At 35.8% G+C, this 19,514-nt stretch overlaps 1 protein-coding gene across 3 annotated transcripts in view; it reads left to right on the forward strand.

The window, feature by feature from the left end:
• Window positions 1–19,514, forward strand: part of IPO11 (importin 11) — an 82,102-nt gene that overhangs the window by 33,634 nt on the left and 28,954 nt on the right. For all 3 annotated transcript variants that reach the window (XM_064735776.1, XM_064735777.1, XM_064735778.1), the window contains 12 exons: window positions 61–187; window positions 2,153–2,186; window positions 2,368–2,408; window positions 3,463–3,579; window positions 4,969–5,082; window positions 6,332–6,447; window positions 7,892–7,968; window positions 12,871–12,950; window positions 13,520–13,600; window positions 15,905–16,000; window positions 17,496–17,609; window positions 18,489–18,610. In XM_064735776.1, coding sequence (XP_064591846.1) covers window positions 61–187; window positions 2,153–2,186; window positions 2,368–2,408; window positions 3,463–3,579; window positions 4,969–5,082; window positions 6,332–6,447; window positions 7,892–7,968; window positions 12,871–12,950; window positions 13,520–13,600; window positions 15,905–16,000; window positions 17,496–17,609; window positions 18,489–18,610 — 1,119 coding nt within the window. The remainder of the gene's footprint in view (window positions 1–60; window positions 188–2,152; window positions 2,187–2,367; window positions 2,409–3,462; window positions 3,580–4,968; window positions 5,083–6,331; window positions 6,448–7,891; window positions 7,969–12,870; window positions 12,951–13,519; window positions 13,601–15,904; window positions 16,001–17,495; window positions 17,610–18,488; window positions 18,611–19,514) is intronic.

Raw genomic sequence — 19,514 nt, forward strand, 5'->3', positions numbered from 1 at the left:
CTCTATAACAACTAGTGTAATGAGTTAACAAGTGCAATTTTTTTCCTCCTACTTTTAAAGGTATAAACCAATACGCCGACGAGTAATATGGCTGATTGGACAGTGGATTTCTGTAAAATTCAAATCAGACTTGAGACCTGTTTTGTATGAAGCAATTCGTAACTTGCTTCAAGACCGTGACTTGGTGGTAAGCCTAAATAGCTAATCTTTTGGACTACACATTTGTTGTAATCACAGATGAAACAGAAATACTTCACTTTGTGTACACTTGATAGAGAATTTCATGATGTCATGCCTTTAAAGTCTGTTGTGTCTTGCAGAAGGTAAATAATTGAGAAGATGTGCTGATGTTTAATTGTGGAGATACTGAACAGTAATGTCAAATACATTAAATGAGGCCTGAATGTTCAATAAGTGATGACTTGGTGGGAAAATTAATTCCAAAAGAAACAATCTTTTTGTTTTATAGGAATAAAATGATGAAATGTCTTACAGTGATTTATAAACTAATGTAGCTAGAACGGAGTTATTCTTTGACTAGTACCTTTAGTATACAGCATTGATGAAGTGAGTTTGCAGATCACACCAAGCTGTGTGGAAGTGCTGATCTGCTGGAGGGCAGGGAGGCTCTGCAGAGGGATCTGGGCAGGCTGCATCATGGCTGAGGCCAATGGTGTGAGGCTCAACAAGGCCCAGTACTGGGTCCTGCCCTTGGGTCACAACAACCCCAGGTAGCTCCCCAGGCTGGGGCAGAGTGACTGGAAAGGAGCTGGGGGTGCTGGTGACAGCAGCTGAACATGAGCCAGGCTGTGCCCAGGGGGCCAAGAAGGCCAATGGCATCCTGGCCTGGATCAGCAATGCTGTGGCCAGCAGGGCCAGGGCAGGGATTGTCCCCCTGTGCTGGGCCCTGCTGAGGCCGCACCTCCAGTGCTGTGCCCAGGGCTGGGCCCTCACTGCAGGAAAGGCCCTGAGGGGCTGGAGAGAGTCCAGAGAAGGGCAATGGAGCTGGGGCAGGGTCTGGGGCACAAGTGCTGTGAGGAGTGCTTGAGAGATTTAGGGGTGTGAGACAAGGAGGCTCAGGGATGACCTCATCCCGGGGATAAGAAGGAGCTTGTGGCCAGGTGTGTCGGTCTCTTCTCCCAGGCAACTGGTGACAGGGCAAGAAGAATTTGCCTTGAGCTGCACTAAGTGAGGTCCAGGTTGGACATAAGGAAAAATTTCTTCACTGAAAGAGTTGTCAAGCATTGGAACAGGTGGAGTCACCTGGAAATGTTCAATAATGTGTGGATATGGCAGCTGGGAATATGGTTTATTGATGGTGGTGCTGGTTTGGTGGTTGGGCTAGATGATCTTACAGGTCTTTTACATCCATAATGATTCTGTGATTTTATGGTTATTTAGGCTTTAAAGATACCTGCTAACAGGATATGATAAATGGCATTGTTTGCTAAACTGTTAAGTACAAATCTGTAGTTTTAAGCTACAACTTCAGTTTACCAGCAGGTGAGATGAAGTTGAGATGCTGGTTTTGCCATCGTTTATTTTGTTTTTGTTTTTAAACAAACTGGGCTACCAGCCCACAAAAAAACCCCAACAACCAATAAATAAACTTTGCTAGTTTGGTAAATACATTTAAAGTAGCAATTGCCAGTCATAATTATAATTTCTGTGATTCCTAAAGACAGCTTTAGCAGACTGGAGTGTGTTTGTGTCAGCTGTTTTTATGTAATGCTTTCCAAGGCATTTCTAAGCATCTACAGGAAGAACAGTCTAACTTGTTAAGTTCATTAGTTTCTGTGCTTCTTGGTTGACAGCAAGCTGTGAGATAATTCCATGTAAAATTCCTCCTCTATTGCAAGAGTTTTTATCACAGTCTGAGTAGTTATCTTCTTGTTTAATTACGTCTTGTCCTTGAAAGTTTTGCCTGAGTAGTTTTTTCAATTTCTACCACTTGAGCAATGACAAATAAAATGTAAAGGATACTCAAATGAAAGTGAATGAAAATGAACTGACTACATTTCTTAGAGGATGATAAAACACAGAGTGATTCAATTTCTAAAACATAAAGTGATTTGATATTGTCAGGTACTCTCTGGGTAATCAAAATGTTTAATGGACGTATGTATGATGCTTCTTGACTTTTGTCTTTTAGGTCCGTATTGAGACAGCTACGACACTGAAGTTAAATATCCTTATTTGCCAAGCTGTTTGATTAGTTCTTAATTCTGAATTACTGGAAAACAATCAATTTTAAGCTTACTACCAAATTCTTCACATTATATTTTTTGAGTATCCATGAAATATTTGCTCATTTGAGTCTTGGTATCTGTCTTTAGTCTGTATTATTTTTCCTTAATGTTTGTTTACCTGTAGATGACTTTGAGTTCAGAACTGACCAGTTCTTACCGGTAAGAGCATTTACATATTCTGAAGAGTATGAATACATAGAGAAATACATAGAGAAAAGCAGGAAAATATATTTTCCAATTTTATTTTGAACTGTGTTATTTAATAATTGATGTGTGTGCATGTTTGTATTGTATGTTCAGTCTTCACAGACCCAAATATATACTCATACTGTTGCTGTTAAAGTTGCTAATGTGTAGATTTTAGTATTATGCTATTACAACTTTATAGCAGTGTGTTTAGTGCTTTATATACCAAGTGTTGCCAGATAGTACGTTTCTTTATGATAAGAATATATTAAAATTGTATCTAAGAAATACATCTACACAACTCTGTGGCTCTTCTACATGCTTGCTTCACGCAGTACTTTTTTACCTCCTGCTTCTTAAAAATATTAAATACAAGTGTGTGGTTACAGTAGTGCCTTTAAAAGGCACCACTTTCTAGTTCTCCTGTGGTTGTGTTCTTTACCATAGTCATTACTGTTGTCAGTTAGTAAAAAGTGGAATGGGATAAGTATGCCAAAGTTTTATTTTGGTCATTCAAATCTAGCAGATGTTTTTCCTCATTTCATTTTGACTTCCATGTTAATCTTAACTCTCTTGAGAACAAATAAACCAAAATGCAGAGTGCCTCTAGACTGTAAACACTGGAATTTTCTAAGTTTTCTTTTTTGGTTCAATATTTAACTTTTATTTACTGGCCCAAAAGCTGGAAGATTACTTTTGGTTTGACTCTAATAAAATGCTCCTTCTGGAGAGACAGCCTGTTTTACCTGTGAAATCACATTTACACTTATCAAAATGTGAAATGGTATACGTTCAAACCATTCATGTTTGAACTGGTATGTAGGGGTAGATCTGAATTTTTTTACCTTGCTTAGTCAGGGATTGGGTAGTGTGCTTTCTTGCAAGTGAAAGAGTAATATTTTTCCACACTTTTTAAGGGTTTTCAAAGTTTACATGTTAGAGTTTTAAGCATATGGGAAAATTACCAGTTCATGTGACCAGTTATATTTTTGATAGTCTGATCTGTGGTTCTTTATTTTTCTTTTAGTACCTGGAGTCCATGTTTACACTGCTCTTTCAGCTACTTCAGGAAGTAACTCAATGTGACACCAAAATGCATGTTCTTCATGTTCTGTCCTGTGTGATTGAAAGAGTCAATATGCAGGTATTTTTTAATATATGTTTCAGTTTTAGCTTTATCCTAAGAACATGGAGGAGGACTTGTTGTGGAAGGAAAATGTCATCAATTAATAGACTGGTTGTTGTTGTCAGAGATGCCTGCACTGTTGGCATTACTTGGTCCTCTTCTCAATTCTCATTTATCTTTTGTGTAAAATGTTAACTTAATTTCCTCAAGTTATGCAAGTAATGTATTTTTTGTATTTAATCAGCTTTTAGAGTATTGAAGGAGTTTTGCATCTTGTGGCATTTCTTGCAATTTTATTCTTTTTATTTGTGATCTATTTATTTCTGATTTATTCTAATTTTCTTATATCTAAGCAAATATTTTAATCTATATTACATATTAAAAAAGGCATTTTTGGGGAAAAATGCTTTGCACTCGTAGGGAGTGTGCAGTTAAATTTGTAATTTCTTGTTGATATTGATATGGGTCAGCATTGCCTCTACTTTCCTTAACTGCATGACAGGTTTCAAATACACATTATGATTCTCAGTACTTTAGTGTTAAATTATGTGCTTCAGCTTTTACATGAAGAATTAGAAGATGGTTTTGCAGAATTAAGCAATGAATAGTTGGCTCCTTTTGTCTCAGGTTCCATTGTGGTGGGTATGGTTTGGGATTTTTTTTCAGCATTACTGTATTAAGGACAGAGATAATGCATGTCTTTGAGTTTATCTCGTCTTTCTATGAGTAATCCTGTCTGAGAGCCGGATGAAGCTTTCATAATTGTCCCTTGAAGAAAAAGTCAACATGACAGCAGATTTCCCTGCAGTTTAGAGATGCAGCATTAAAAACAAGTTGAGAAAAAAACCCTTGAATATGTTTAGGTTAATTCCTAATTAAATACTTTCAAAGACAAATAGATTAACCTTTTAGTATTGAAGACCATAATAGAAAATAATACAAGCTAGGACAAATCTCTCAAAGTTACGCAGTCTAACTTCTGCTCAGTGACTCCAGAGGTTATTCCATTGTTTGTGTTTTTTGTTGTTTGTTTTGTTGTTTTTTTTTACTAGGACTGTTTCTGGTTTTAAAGAATGCTGTTTAGGAATCCTGTCAAAGTTAACAATATACTAATATGAAAATACCTCTGTGTATCAAGCTTTATGTACTTCTTGTGTCCTATTTACTACATAAGCTTGCTTGCTGTGCACAAATATCACCATAAGTAATATGTTTGTTTGAGACTACTCTGCAGTCAGAAGTTACTTTAGCCACAGATGAAGAATACAGTGTTATAAAAAGATTTAAGCAAACTCTGTGTTTTTACTGAGACAAAATCAGCTCCTATATTTTTCAGAAGCTATGCTTTGGATAAGTTATTAGTCTTGTTTCACATATTAAGAAACCAGTTTGTGTTCTGAACTTCAGATACGACCATATGTGGGATGTTTAGTTCAGTATTTACCACTGCTATGGAAGCAGAGTGAGGAGCACAATATGCTACGATGTGCCATTCTAACCACCCTAATCCATCTCGTCCAGGTAAGGAATCTGAGTCACATAAACATTGTCAGTACTTCCTACAGTTGTTTTTTGATGATAAAACAGCACGTGGTTATATTGCCTGCAGAATCTGTGCTATTGGATACTTCTTTAATACAGACTATATACCACACTACCTTCTCCAACCCCTGCTGTGTCTCAAAGAAAATGTGGTAGGACTAGCAGAGAGCAAGAGAAGTCTCCTATGACAGTGTCTGTACAGGAACAGACTTAATGTGCAGTCTTGAACCTGTGGAAATGCATGACTTAATAGGATGGTATTGCAGAGGTTAACTGTGGAGAGAAAGTGAAAGGGAAATATTATGAAAGGAGAAAGAAAGGTTCTTTCCAAAGTGGTGTAACTTTAAAGGAAGAGAAAATAGATTTTTACCATAAACAAACTGTGGAAATACTTTTTTAGTCCCCTGTGGAGACTATAATTTGAGGGGTTTTTTTACAAAAGGTGTATTTCTTGGTGTAGGTAGCCACAAAAAGATGATACAGATTTGTAGAAAATTCTTTTTCTTTTAAGGCATGTTTGTTTAAGTAAGTAGATAAATACACAAAGAAGCTGCAACTTAAAAGTACCAAATATTTTGAACTTTTCCATTATCAAAATACAGGAATTATGCAAGCTCAGCTTTCCACTAGCCTCAGCTCTCTTGAGTAGTAATATTATGGTACTCTGTAATGCTGTTCAGTAATTGGCAGTTGTTCCCAGTTTACTCTTTATGGTTCAAAAGTCTCTTGAATCATTTAAAAACCGAATCATTGTCATCGGCCTGTGAATCTTTGGGTAGCTATAAAAATAAACCCATTAGAATATGGCACATGTTTTTGTAAATTATGAGAACCAAAGAGTAATTTTTTTCGTGACCTGTAAAACATTCAGCTTTTAGTTGTCTGGTATTTGTTAAACTATTGACCTCTCCAAGAAAGAGAATGACCAGTGAATGTTTTTAGGAATGTATTTTCTTTATATTTTCTTTTTGCAGGCTATTGGTAACTGGATTGTTTAAAAAAACAAAAGTTCTCAAGACATGTTGAGAGATAGCTCAGGAATATTGGGCTGTTTTATTGTTATGTGAAATGGAAGCAAGTTCCACCTTTGATTTCTTGAATGCATGTTTACATGTTGATGTAACAGCAGTGTAGATATTTTCCATGCTATTTTTGAAATGCTCGATTTAAGGTTTTTGACATATTTTACATTTCTTACTTACTTACTTTACATTACTTACTTTTTTAGGGACTGGGAGCAGACAGCAAAAATCTCTACCCTTTTCTACTTCCAGTTATCCAACTAAGTACAGATGTTTCTCAGCCTCCACATGTCTATCTTCTGGAAGATGGTTTAGAGCTGTGGTAGGAATGTTTTCTTTATTTTTGTATTCCCAGGAGAAAAAACAGTTGTAAAAAGCTTTGACTATTAAATTTGATATGTTCTTGTTACCTTACCTTGACATCTCCTATATCATACCTTTTCTCAGAGGAGAGGAGGTTGGGAAATTTATATACTCTAATACAACTATTTTTAGTTGTGTTTTGTCTTTTATTCATTTTCAGGCAGTTGATACTGAAGATACCGTTCTGTAGCAAGACAAAAAGTCTAGACTCACTATGTGTGAGACTCACTCACACTCTAGACTCACACTGTGAGCTAATTTAACAATTTGGTGTGCTTGACTTAGGGAGAACAGCGAGCCAGTGGATCAGAGCTGGCTGCAGGAAGAGATGTCATAATTACAAGATAAAATGTGGAAGTTACTTTCTGTATCTCAGACTGTCTGGTGACTCAAGTGACACTGTGCGCAGTTTGCCAAGAGCCTGATTTATTTGTTTCTGATGCAGCTGATGCTGTAAGAGGAGACCAAATTCTGAAGAATAGGAATACATAGGGTTTGTCTTGAAATTGTGAGCAATTCCTTTGATCTAAATTATAAATGAGAATTTAAATTACATAGAGCCTACAAATGCTCTGTTCTATATACACAGCAAAATTGAGATTTATAATACTGGTGGCAGCAAGTAAAGGTGCAAGAGTGTCTCAAAATATAGAACTGGCGCCTTTTACCTGTATCAGTACAGAACTTTTATATCTTCTTAACGATACTGATCTTGAGGTTGCTCTTCTGATGTCGGTGCAGAAGAATGATATTCTAAGATGTCTCACAGCATCAGAGAAATCTGGGGAGCTGGCAGAGACAATTAGGACTTTGAGGACTTCTTGAACCAAGAGCAGGAAGATAACTAAGATATTTCACATAACCAGACGTTACTTAAATGTGGTAATCCCATGCTGAAGATCTAGGAGAAAATGGAGTTTGTTGCTGCGGCTTTAAATGCAAGTTTAATTTATAACTATTGTTTTCAAATGTCAGGAATTTAAAATTGTTATAAACAATGTAAGATAATGCCTCATTTCAGACTTAAAAAAAAAAATATAAACGAGTGAGCTGGTCTGTCACAGCTTCTCCTCTGAGGTTTAGAACACAGCGTGTGTTGTCCTTGCACTGTAGATATCCCTCTCTACCCACCTTCTCCAAGTTCCTTGACTGGCTACTTAGACATTCTCACTGTTGCATTTCAGCGCTTATGCTGTCTTCATAAAAACATAGTATGATGTTGTTCTTTGTTTTCCTACCTTGGCAGAGGACTATTGCTCTGCTTGAAGTACGCTCTAGGATAATTGTTACACATTGTTGATAACATAGATGGTTACTCAAAGTTAAAATATTTACATCTGTCAAAGTGATTGTTCAATGTTACTTATACATCATCTTAAACATTTTGTTTGATCTGTTCTTAGGTTAGTGACATTGGAGAATAGTCCATGTCTTACACCAGAACTCCTGAGAATATTTCAGAATATGTCTGCCCTTCTTGGTAAGTCTTTTACTAATAAAATTTCAGGGTTTTTCCGTGCTACTTGTTGTTCATGCACTAAGCAATGCTTGTGTGGTTGCAAGTACTAAGGGAGCTTGCAGAATTGTAACAAAAATTGAGGAATAGGTTTTTGTTGTCTTACTTATGATCTCATATTTTATAACACCTATGATCTACATACCTTTCTTTTTTAATAAATTGGAGCTGCTGTACATGAGAGATAAGATAGATTTCAGAGAAAGTTTATAATTTCAGAGGTTATTTTAAGAAGTTTCTGAAATTGAGCACCAAATGTGCCAAGTGTTATTGATACTGATTCTCTGGAATACTTGCATGTTCTGCTTGCAACCAGAGTAAAGTTATTAGCTTTTCCCTTATCCAGTTAATAGCAATGTAGGATGTTTTCAAACTACCTAGATATGTCTATAAACACTTGGGTCAAGCACTGAAATGCAGTGCTGGCAAAATACAAACTTAGTAATGAGAAATAGGATTCAATGCTTAGGAAATACTGATATTTCAAGTACTTTTGCTTCATAATTAAAGGGAGTATAAAAATTCAGTGGTTTAATTTTTTGTTAATATGTTTGTGTTTAGATCTTTAGCTGTGCTTTTGAGGTTTCAACACTACTGCAGAAAATGGTTCCATTTTTTAAGAGAAATGTGTTCACAGAATTACAGAAGTTAGCTTTTTAATTGATAATTGTTTTCAGGACTTAATATTTTATTCTATTTCTACTGGTCAATAGAAAGTTATGTCATGGCAGGTAGGTGAATTATGATGTCTTCTGTTATTTCCCCTTGTATACAAGATCTCTAATGACAAAACTGCTCTGTTCAGTAGTAGTCGCTTTATGGTGAAGTACTCTGCAGCTACTGCTAAAATTCAGTGTCTGCTGAGTCCTGATGACTGTTGTGATCATCCACAACTGCAACCTCCCCTTCTGCCTTCTTTTCTGTGTCACTCAGAGGTGGTGTCTGCTGCAGGACACCTGCACTGCATGAATGGCTGTGATTTTCATGGTTTGTCACACTGCTAATCTGCTTGACTTAAATTTAGAAGTACTCGGTATTTGTGGCTTATTTGTTTGTTACTGATATTTCCCCCCCAGTCCTCATGTGATACTTTTCAGAGAGTAGAGATGAGTAGAAATGGAAACCCTGGCATACTCTTAGAAAAGAGGTACTCTGGAATATTCTACACTTATAATGTTTTCCTTGTTTTATGAATGGATCCTGGAGAATAGTGATGCTCTCCTTTGGAAAAAAAATACATTCTCAAGGGGAATTATTTATTCTGAAAAATGAAAGCTGCGTGATGCTGGTGTAGAGTAAGTAGTACAGTTAAGCTGGGTAGGGTTTCCTTAGGACGAGCCTTCAAACATGCTTATCTCAAACTTTTTTTTAATCAGGCTTGGGAGTGAAACACAGCAGCTGATGTGTAATCATCCTATAGGCTTCTGTACTACTTCACTTCCTGAGCATATTTCTGAAAAACTGTTTTTGAGTGTCATGTTTGTCAAAAATTTTGATTGCTACAAATGATGCACATTTTGCCAGGTGGAATGGTTTCCAGTGGAAACCATTCTCATATGCTCTTTGCCTACAAATACTGTTTACATCAGGAGAATCTCACAAGACAGCCTCCACGTGACATAGCTATGGTATTGTGATGCTTAAATAGAGCTGGTATTTTGGATTAGTGCTAACCTTATTTTAAAACATGGTAGTTAGAAAACCAGTACAATACTGCCATCTGCTACCCATCATGGAGCTACTTCATTCAGGACACTTGAAAAAGAGATTCTTCACTTAAATCAAGTGCAACAGTATAGTTTAAGGTGCAGCATCTTGCAAAAGAAAACATATTAATCATTGATGATCAATAGTGCTAGTTAATTAAATAACTGTTCAGAATTTTTCTAACTATCTGAATAACTAGCAGAATTTTTCTAGTACACCAGTAGCTGCATTCAGCTGAAACTTCCAGCACTTTTAAGTCAGACTCTTCTGTCCTTCTTAGCATGGTGATGTAGCTGTCAGAACAGGTGAGAAGTCAAAATTGCAAATTCTTGTGTGCCTTAAGTGTCTGAGATAAGGGGAAAAAAGATAATCTCTCCAAGACTGGTTTTCAATTCAGTCTGAAGTCATCAAAGTAAAAGTCAAAGGACAGATGAGGTAAAGGGAAGTTCTGTATAGGTAAACTATCATGTTTATGTCTTGTGGGGTGGAGAATTAGCAACAAGATGCTCCAGAAAATTAGTTCTTGAAAATACAATGTAAGTAGTATTAACCTCCTGACCTTTGTTTTCTGAATTTATTTTTACTGAATGGAATTACTGTAATATACAGGTAATGTAATGATTTTGCTGGTGTGTTTAGCTTCTATATAAGCATGTAAGTCATTCAGAAAATATGTCAGAGGTGAACATGGACAAAGTAGAAGAGCAGAGGGCAGGGGAAGAAGAATTCATATGTGAGATTTTTGAACTTGAGAAGGGGAAAGATATTTGTAAATATGTTTTTGATTTTCCTTTTTTAACTAATCTGAAAATAATGTGTAGTTGTTCACTTCCAGATATAATTGTCATTATGAAAATAACTTTTAGTCCCATTTCACTATACTACTGTTGTTGGAAGTGGATGTTAGAGGAGCTATACAAGTCAATTAGATTTGCCTTTAGAAGCAGAATTTTGCATTTGATATGAAGGCTTGATTTCACTTGCATAAGTGACCGACCTTCAAAGATTATGGTGCTGTCACTGATGTATAATAAATATTCACAGCATAATAGTCATACTTGGTTTTCAGTTCAGCACTGGTGCTACTGTTTAAACTCTGTTGAAATGTAATTGCCCTGCAGAGGGATTGCACAGTCTCTTTAATACATCTCTTGCAATGTATTGAATAATGTGGAATGGAGAAATACATTAATTGTCTGAGGCTGGAAGTGTTTCTGCACTGAGGCTGCTTAAAATGACAGTTGAATTTGGTACAATTTCAGGTTGGGAATACGGTCATGGTCTAGACATATCTATTCCAAGAAGCACTAAGTTTAATGTGCATGTGCTGTATTTATAAAGGTACTGGCAAAAACCAGGTTACTGAAACTGGTCTAACTCCTCTGATCCAAACAAAATTCAAAGGAGCACATTAATAAATTCAGAAAAATGTTTGATTCAGGAAATCCTGGCAAGAGAATTGATGTATAATTAGCTTCTAAATGTAGTTAGTTCAACATGAGGTCTTTCCAGAAAATTTTGCTAAACATTGAGCTGTGTTTGAGTGACTGAGGTTCAGTTATTTCTGTCGCATCTGTCCTACCTGTTTTCATTTTGACCTGAAGTACAATTTTGCTACACACATTTTATTACCTTTTATTGGTTATCACAGAATGGGAAGTTATGGAAAACTTAGTAGTAATTAATGTTTATGTGACCATTTATTTAGAATTTACCTACTTGCTTCAGTGTCTGAAACTTTAAATATTATTATATCCAGTAAAGAGAAAAACACAAATGCAGACCTCTAAGGAGAACTCAATGTGTAACTCTAGTAATATGCTACTTAAACTAAACTCATAGTTATCTTGTAATCTTTTGATGAGCATTTTGGATTGGTAGGTGATCTCTTTTCAAGTCAAGAGACAAAAATACTCATAATAAATATTTACAAGATATGACCTGTCTGAGTACTGACATATGAACATACGCAGGAATGCAAAGCTGTCCTATGGCCCTATCCAATGGAAGAGCATCAATATTCGCCTAATGATTGGGGGGAAAAAAGAAAATCTGCTGAACCTCCCCAGAACTATACAGATGTTATAATGGAAAAGCAGCCACAGTCATGGCGATAACTGTTTTTGGTAGAACTTTTTATATATAAATATTGCTAGGTGTAAGCAACACTTTCATATGACTGCTTTCATCTAAGCCTTGGGAGACACATGAGGTCTTAGCCAGATGCTTGTTCCATCTGGTGAAGGAATTTTATTTAAAATTAATGTAAAAATATTTTCCTGTTGCTTCGCCATAATGGTTTTATTAGATATTTAAAAGCTGATGGAACTGAGGTCCAACTCTTTTATCCAATAATAGTTTGTCTTCCAAACTGCTTTAAAGGAAATTTATCTCTTTGAGGTTCTTTGGTCTTTTGCCTTGGTTTTACACAATGTGGACTTTTTGCACTATTATCAACATCCATGTGAAACTTTGAAACTTTTAGTTTTGCTGTGAGTTCTGCTTATACATGTTCCAGAGTGATTTTTTTTCCTTTAACAGTCTTACAGGTAATGCCTGAGGATATATCATTCTTTTCTCTCTTCCAGCTGCTGCTGTAAATCTTCCTCCATGTGTGTCTGTCTCTTAGGCTTGTATTTCTTTATTGAAATACTCAAGCTATGCCCTACAGCTCAGTGTGTGTCAGCTCAATGCCATTTGATATGGCATCTGGTTCAGAAGAGCAGAACTGCAATCTTTATTTCGTTCTTTTTGCTCAGCATTTACTGACTCGGTGTGAGAGAGACCATTTATCTGTAACTGCAAGTCTCTAAAGTACGTTTCATTTATTCTGTGTTTAATATCTCCTTAACCCAGTATTGCATCCAAAACCTGACTTTTGTTTGCTTGTTTTTCGTTTTTAGTTGCCATTGGCTTTTGAGGTTGTAGGATTTCTTGTGCTTCCATTTGAGCACGAGAGCTGTCATCCCACGCCAGTAATTGTCTTTGGGGAGAGAGAGAGAGAGCAAGCCTAATTGGCACTGGATCTAAGATCTTTTTTCTGTTTGTTGGCATCTGGCACTACAAGCTGTGAGAGGAGAAGACTTTTAGAAGGAAATCATCTTGGTTGTACTTCAGTTTGATGATCAGATTCTGAATTGTGATTTCTGTTTCTTCCAGAGCTGAGTTCAGAAAATCTCAAAAATTGCTTTAAGATCATCAATGCTTATATTTTCTTATCTTCATCTGAATTTTTGCAGGTATGTTACCATTATATAAAGATCCATACTACTGCCTCAGGTCTTTACTGGCAAACTGTTTTTTCTCTCATCTTGGAGCATGCCATACAAACATTTATACTCTTATTCATATATGTGTATACAAACATACTGTTTTAATATTAGCTCTTTGTGGTGAATGGTGGACATTCAGATTTGAGAAATATTATTTAGAATTAATGCTTTGTGGATTGATAATTTGATATCTTTATGGTCCTATGCTGGCTAATAATAGTTACTGTTATTATCCTACCAGATGAAAATTATGAATATACATGCTAGCAGGAGTTGAACAAGATATTATGCCTTGTTGTCACACCTTGATTAGAAAATTCTTTGAGATTGTTTCGATGTCCTGCAATGTTAAAAATGGAACAAAATGCTTAGATTAGATTTTAATTAGTTTAGAATGATGAACATTTTAGCAGATACAATCTTTGAAGAGAAACTGGGTCTTTAGGCATATGTAAACCCCTAAGGAATTGAGTTTTGAAATATATACCAATATATAAAATGCATTGCATAATACCTTCGTTTTCATTTTGTTTCAGATGTATGCTGCTGATTTATGTCGGTCATTTTGTGAGCTTTTGAAGGACATAACTATTGAAGGTCAAGTTCAAGTTTTAAAGGTGGAGTATAATGAAAATAATATTCAGAGGCTCAGCTTGTACATGTAATGTTTTCAAGTAGAATTTAGAACATGTAGAAGAAACCAATTTATTTAGCAGAATTTGACACTGACATCAGTGGTGGTTTAACTACTTACTTGAAGTGAGTATAGAGCAAACTTCTCCTATCTTTATTGAATGGCATATGTATGTGGTTTCCATGAAATTCCTTTGTGTGCCATACTTCCATTTGTACCAGACACAGAGTTCAAACAATCTTTGTTTGCCTTTGGCATAAGTTGCTGTTGTAATGGCCATAACTGCTTAAATGAAGTTGCTAAAGGTTTTTCAAAGAACCAGAAATTTATATTTTCACACTGCCTTAAAATGATGTTGTGGAACTCATAAGCTTTTGAAATGTTAATAACAATGATTTTAATGTATCTTTTAAAGAATTTTGGGAAATAAAGTTGGAATATATGATTGCAAGGTAACTGACTAGTAGCTGTAGTGTACTGCTAGTAACAGTGGTTGCACTAACGGGAGGCTCTGTGTTGTTTATGAAAATTTGGACTTGAATTAAATTAATTGTAAATGTGATGGGGGATATAAATTGGATCCCAGGTGTCCCTTTGGTGGATTCACAGCTGGTTCCAGAATCCAGGACAGAAAACAACTGGTGAAGTTCAGAGTCTCACCTGTTTATAGTTACTTCTGTGAAGAGCTGAAATTTAAAATGTCAGTTTCAGTCTATTCAGTGATATTATTTAAAGTCTGTAGTTGAGCAAATGTTTTATGCAGCAGCTTTTAATCAAATTTCTAAAATGGAATTATACTGCTAGTACAGAATAATTTATTCCCTTGGGTCCCAGTGTGGCCTTGCTGCAAGATTTGTGTAGTATACTTGGACCACTTTCCTAGCAATGCCCTCTTGATTCCAGAGGGATAAGTGAGCTATCATCCTTGTAAATATTTTTAGAAAAAGCAAAAGTTTTGTCAGGCTTCACTGTGCTGACTTGTGAAACAAAAAAACCCCAAAATCTAGATAAGCATTGGAAACAGAAACACCCGGGGATGTTCTCTGAAATAGTTTCATTCAAACAGCTTTCGTGGATTGTAAATGGTTATTAGAACAGTAATTAAATTAATAAGGTTGAAAAATACTAATTTGGACTGATAAGACAATTTGTTGCAAGATTGCTGAGTCTTGATGTGACTTGATTTTCTAATTATCTTGACACAGACAATAAAGGGTTTAAAAAGACTGTGCAAGGAACAAGGGAGATGGCCAAAACTTCCAGTACCCAGAAAGAGTAGGGAAGAGGTTATGTTTACCTCTGTTTATAATAAGCCTTTTTTATACCTCTGTATATTAAAGGTCTACAAAATTGAGAGGCACTGAGAAAGGTCAACTGCTTAACACTTTTCTCAGTGCAAGAAATAGAGTATTAAATGAAGCTATTGGCAACAAGGTTCAAAATGGAGAAAAAAATATTTAGGACAATTTGGTCAAGAGCACAGAATAATTGGTCCTTGTTGAAATTCCTCTGAGGTGGAAGTAAATGGAGACTAAGAGTGTTTAGGTGGGGTGCATTTATGATACCTTTATGTGCTTGAAAACACATCAGTGTGTTCATGCATGTGGCATCACTTTCTCTACCTGGAAGCAGGAGTGAGGAGCCCTCAGCCCATTATTCTCACAGGCTCTTCCCATCTCTCTTGGTACAAGGGTGGAGCACAAACATCTGGGCAAAGAAAAATGGAAGAAGGCAGGAAAATAAATTACTTCAGGGAAGAGCACATGAGGGGAAAAGGATCTGAAAAACAATGGGTAAAGATTTTAAACATTGGGAACCAGAGCAAGGTGCCCAGAATAGCACCTCTGAGAGCACACCTGCAAGGAGCTGGTAGGTCCTAATCAGCAGGTTCTCAAAAAATGACATGACAGCTATGGAAATACGCTCTGAACTGCTGGTACTTCACCCTACCAACCCCCTCAATCCTCTGCTTTTCCTGGAACCATAACAAGGTCCCTTTTTCCAAACCACCTCATCAACTTTGCCTGGGACATGGGGAGGCTTATGAGGTGCTTGGCTAGGTGGGTTTCATTGGCCTGTCAGCTTTAACCCGGTGTATTTATGCAAATCAGGTTTGCAGAATATTTTACTAGAATATAGTTTCAGCAATCTGGGATTTGCTGGTATTTAATGGTAAGCATCCTCTGAGCACTTTATATGTGTACTCCAGTTCACATGGGTTTAAAGCTTTGGTTAAGGTTTATGAATGTACCTTGCTAATGATCTTGTTTTTGCTTTTGTTCTTAAGGTTGTAGAAAATGTCCTAAAAGTCAACCCTGTGTTGGGTCCTCAAATGTTTCAACCCCTTCTGCCATCAGTATTCAGGGGGATTATAGAAGGGGAGGTAAGAGTTCCTTTAACTACTCTCTACTTAACATTTGGAAAATGAAAGTACCTTCCATTATCTCCAGCTTTTTCATATTGATGTTGTATTTTCTCTTGTTTTAAGAGCATCAGATAGATTTTTCATATCTAGTTTAAAAATCATTAAAGGTAACACAGTAGCACAAGAAAAAACAACCTGTCCAGCACTTGTTTTGTCATGCAGTGTTTGTTTTAATAAAATAGCAGAAATTTAATTCTGCTGTTCCACTGTTTCTTCACTATTGACATTTTTAAGAGTTATAACATTAGGCCTAGTGTAACCCTTAGTCAGTGATGGAGTTTTTTATTGTGTGGGTTTTTTTTTAAGACACATAGTATTCCTTTTTAATTGTACCTGGATGAGAGAAAAACAAACTGAACCAGGAGAAGATCAACTTGACCTTCTTTTCCTAACTGATATATCTAATATGAAGAGCTGAATGAGTTGTGTGAGATAGTCTTTAGGATTTTGCTGGCTTACATGTCATAACATCATCTCCATGTTCTCTCTTTGTAGACAACAAATGAGTAAAATCAAATAGGCTTTAACTGTGTTGAACCTTTCAGTTTCTAGCAGGAATCAGTGGGTGGAATTCTTAAAGTTTTTTTACTTTTTTGATCAAAATCTTTGCTTTTTTCTCAGTTGAAGACCTTCAAATATCAAGAAGCAGCTCCAGTATCTGAGCTGGATAAGATTTCCAAATTTAAGCAAGTAATGCTATATAGCAAAGTACTTTTTGCTGTTCAAAGCACAAGGATAGAGAGTGGATTTTTACAATGTCTTCTGATTTATGACTAATAAATTCGTTATACCCCATTCAAAATATATTACTCTGGGTTAGAATTTTCAGGTAAATGTTGACATTTTGTTTTTCAGGTAGGCTATTTCACAAAATACGGTTATATTGTTATGTGCTGAATTTAATATGAAAAAATCCATAGCTTCTTTTAAAATAACCAAAGATAATAAACTAGTGAACTTATTACTCTATCCAGTTAATTTTGAGACACCTGCAGATTAGTTTTTGGCAAATGTATTGTGGCTTCTATCTGAAAAAAGTAAAAACTTCAGAGATACTAAGTGTTCTTAATTTTACTGAAATTGTAAGCAGTAACTTGGAACCAGCATCAACTTCCAAAGTGGTGTTTTAACAGTACAATAAACTGTTAGTTCCTTAAGATACAGGTTTTGAAATTTAAAGTAAAATCACCCTGCAAGTTGAGGGATGAGTCTGTTTGGATGAAATTGACTTTGAAATTGCTTTAGTTTTCATATTGTAAGAACTGAAAACTGGTAAAGATTGCTCACTCAGTCTTCTGTTACTAGAGGCTCTTAAATTGCAATTTATAATTTAAAATTTCGTGAAAGACATAAGGGATGCATACAAGTATTTTCCAGGTACTGCTGCTGTGTGTGTCAAATATTTTTTTTACTTACACTAAGCACCTTTTGTTTTGGTTTATTTTCATTTCAGAGGTACCCAGTGGTGATGTCTACTTATCTGGGGATCATGGGTAGAGTTCTACTACAAAATGCAAGGTTTTTTTCATTACTTTTGAGCCAGATGGCATGTGAATTGGGTCAGGAGGTAAGGTTTATTGTCCTTTGTTGTCCTTTCAGGTTTTTTGTGTCTTGGTATTTCAGCTGTATTACATAGAGTATTCTTGCCTTCTTTTGATCTGACTAAACTTTTCCCTCTTATTATCCATGCTTGTTCCTGCCCAGTTAATCTTGAAAAGGGGCTCTTCTCCCTCCTCCTCTCCTTTCCCTGAACACCATGTAACAACTTACATGTTCCCATAATTACTTTAAAAATTTTAATGGGATGTTTTTAGAGCCCCTAAATTCTCTTCCGGCTTTATCCCACAATTAGCCATGTAAACCCCCTTAGTTCACATGCAATTGTAGGGAGAGAATTTCTTTCCTTGTTGGATCTTGCAGCCTGGAGGATGATCTAATGATTCTCCTTAGCATTTCTAGAGTATCAAATTCAGTGTGATTCAGTTTCACTGAGGGTCTTTTGCCACAGGTGTTCTATTATGTCTTTCAGTGAAATTTGCTTTTCTGGGGTATAATACAATTTTCAAACATATAACTACCAGTCTTTTTTTTTTTTTTTTTTTAATTGGTCGCTGTGTAGATAAAACAGAATAAGTCCATGTGCTTTGTTTCTATGAGACTGTTAGGGAATAATTTGTTGTCCTGAATTAGTTCCCTCTCCATAAATGAAATACATTTCAAGCATCTAGGTTACAGCTAATGGTATGTAGGGTTCAGGGCCTAGAAGCATTGTCATAGAAAATATAAAAAGTACATGTTGCTTATTACTTCTGCCAGGTATACAACTGTGTAGTGTCTTTCCAAGACTAAATAATGTATTCATTTGCTCGAAAAATTAAAATAAGTTCTTTTCTAAACACACTGATGTACTTATAATTGAAAAAGAACATTGTGTTTCCCAATGCAGTTGGACCAAATTCTTGGTAACATGATTGAAATGTGGGTTGATCGGATGGATAACATCACTCAGCCAGAAAGAAGAAAACTTTCTGCTTTGGCATTGCTTTCTCTTCTGCCATCATTGAATAGGTAAGCAAATGTACAATATATTAAATAAGAATACTTCGAAGACCCTTGGAATTGTTTTTAAAGTATTTCACAATTCTGCAGCTAAATATTCCAATACAAATAGTTTTATTTGCTTGTTGTTCTCCGCCAAGAGAAATTTTATGAAGATAGAAATTCCATGCTACTTATATTACATTAACTTCTTATTTGGCTTCAAAAGCATTACAGTAACCTTTCTTCCATTTCATAGGGAATGTCATTTAGGTAAAGTGAGGAACCAGCACTGCAAATTTTATTGTTGATTCTCATATTAACTTAGAACTATCTGCTTCTCTCATCTGTGATTAAGAAGTTGCTTTAGTTGACATGTTACTTATTTTGGTGTCCCTTCCAGGGAGCAGTGTTCAATTTTCTTTCCTGTTATAGGTGATCTGAACTTTCATTCTGGTTTTCTCCTTTATGACATTAAGTGTAAGAAAGAGTTGCTATGGAAGACTGTGTTGTTTCTGTGAAACACTACAGGTTTTATAGCAAGGAGATTCTCCTATTATCCTTTCAGCAGCCATTGTCATTCCTGGACATACATAGAAAATGAAAGTTTTAAATGAAAATGCTGAATACACTGACTTCTAAGTTGTCAATACTAGAAGTCATGTATAACACATTGAGCTGAGAGTTCAGTCCATAGTTACCTTCAGATTATTTTTATGCGTTTGATGTTCAGGAAGACGAGACTGAATGAGTTTACATTTAGTCTGTTGGGTTTCCTGACCATTCTTCTTGTTGTATTGTCTGTCGAGAATTTAGATCTAATTTTCAAATCCTAAAAGCTACGTTAGTATCTGTAGAATATGTAGTATCTGTCAAAGCTGTAGTCTATGTAGTCACTATCTAAAAAAAAAATCAGGGAACACTTATGTGTAGT

The sequence above is a fragment of the Zonotrichia leucophrys genome, chromosome Z, assembly GCF_028769735.1.
Source record: "Zonotrichia leucophrys gambelii isolate GWCS_2022_RI chromosome Z, RI_Zleu_2.0, whole genome shotgun sequence".
NCBI lineage: Eukaryota > Metazoa > Chordata > Aves > Passeriformes > Passerellidae > Zonotrichia > Zonotrichia leucophrys.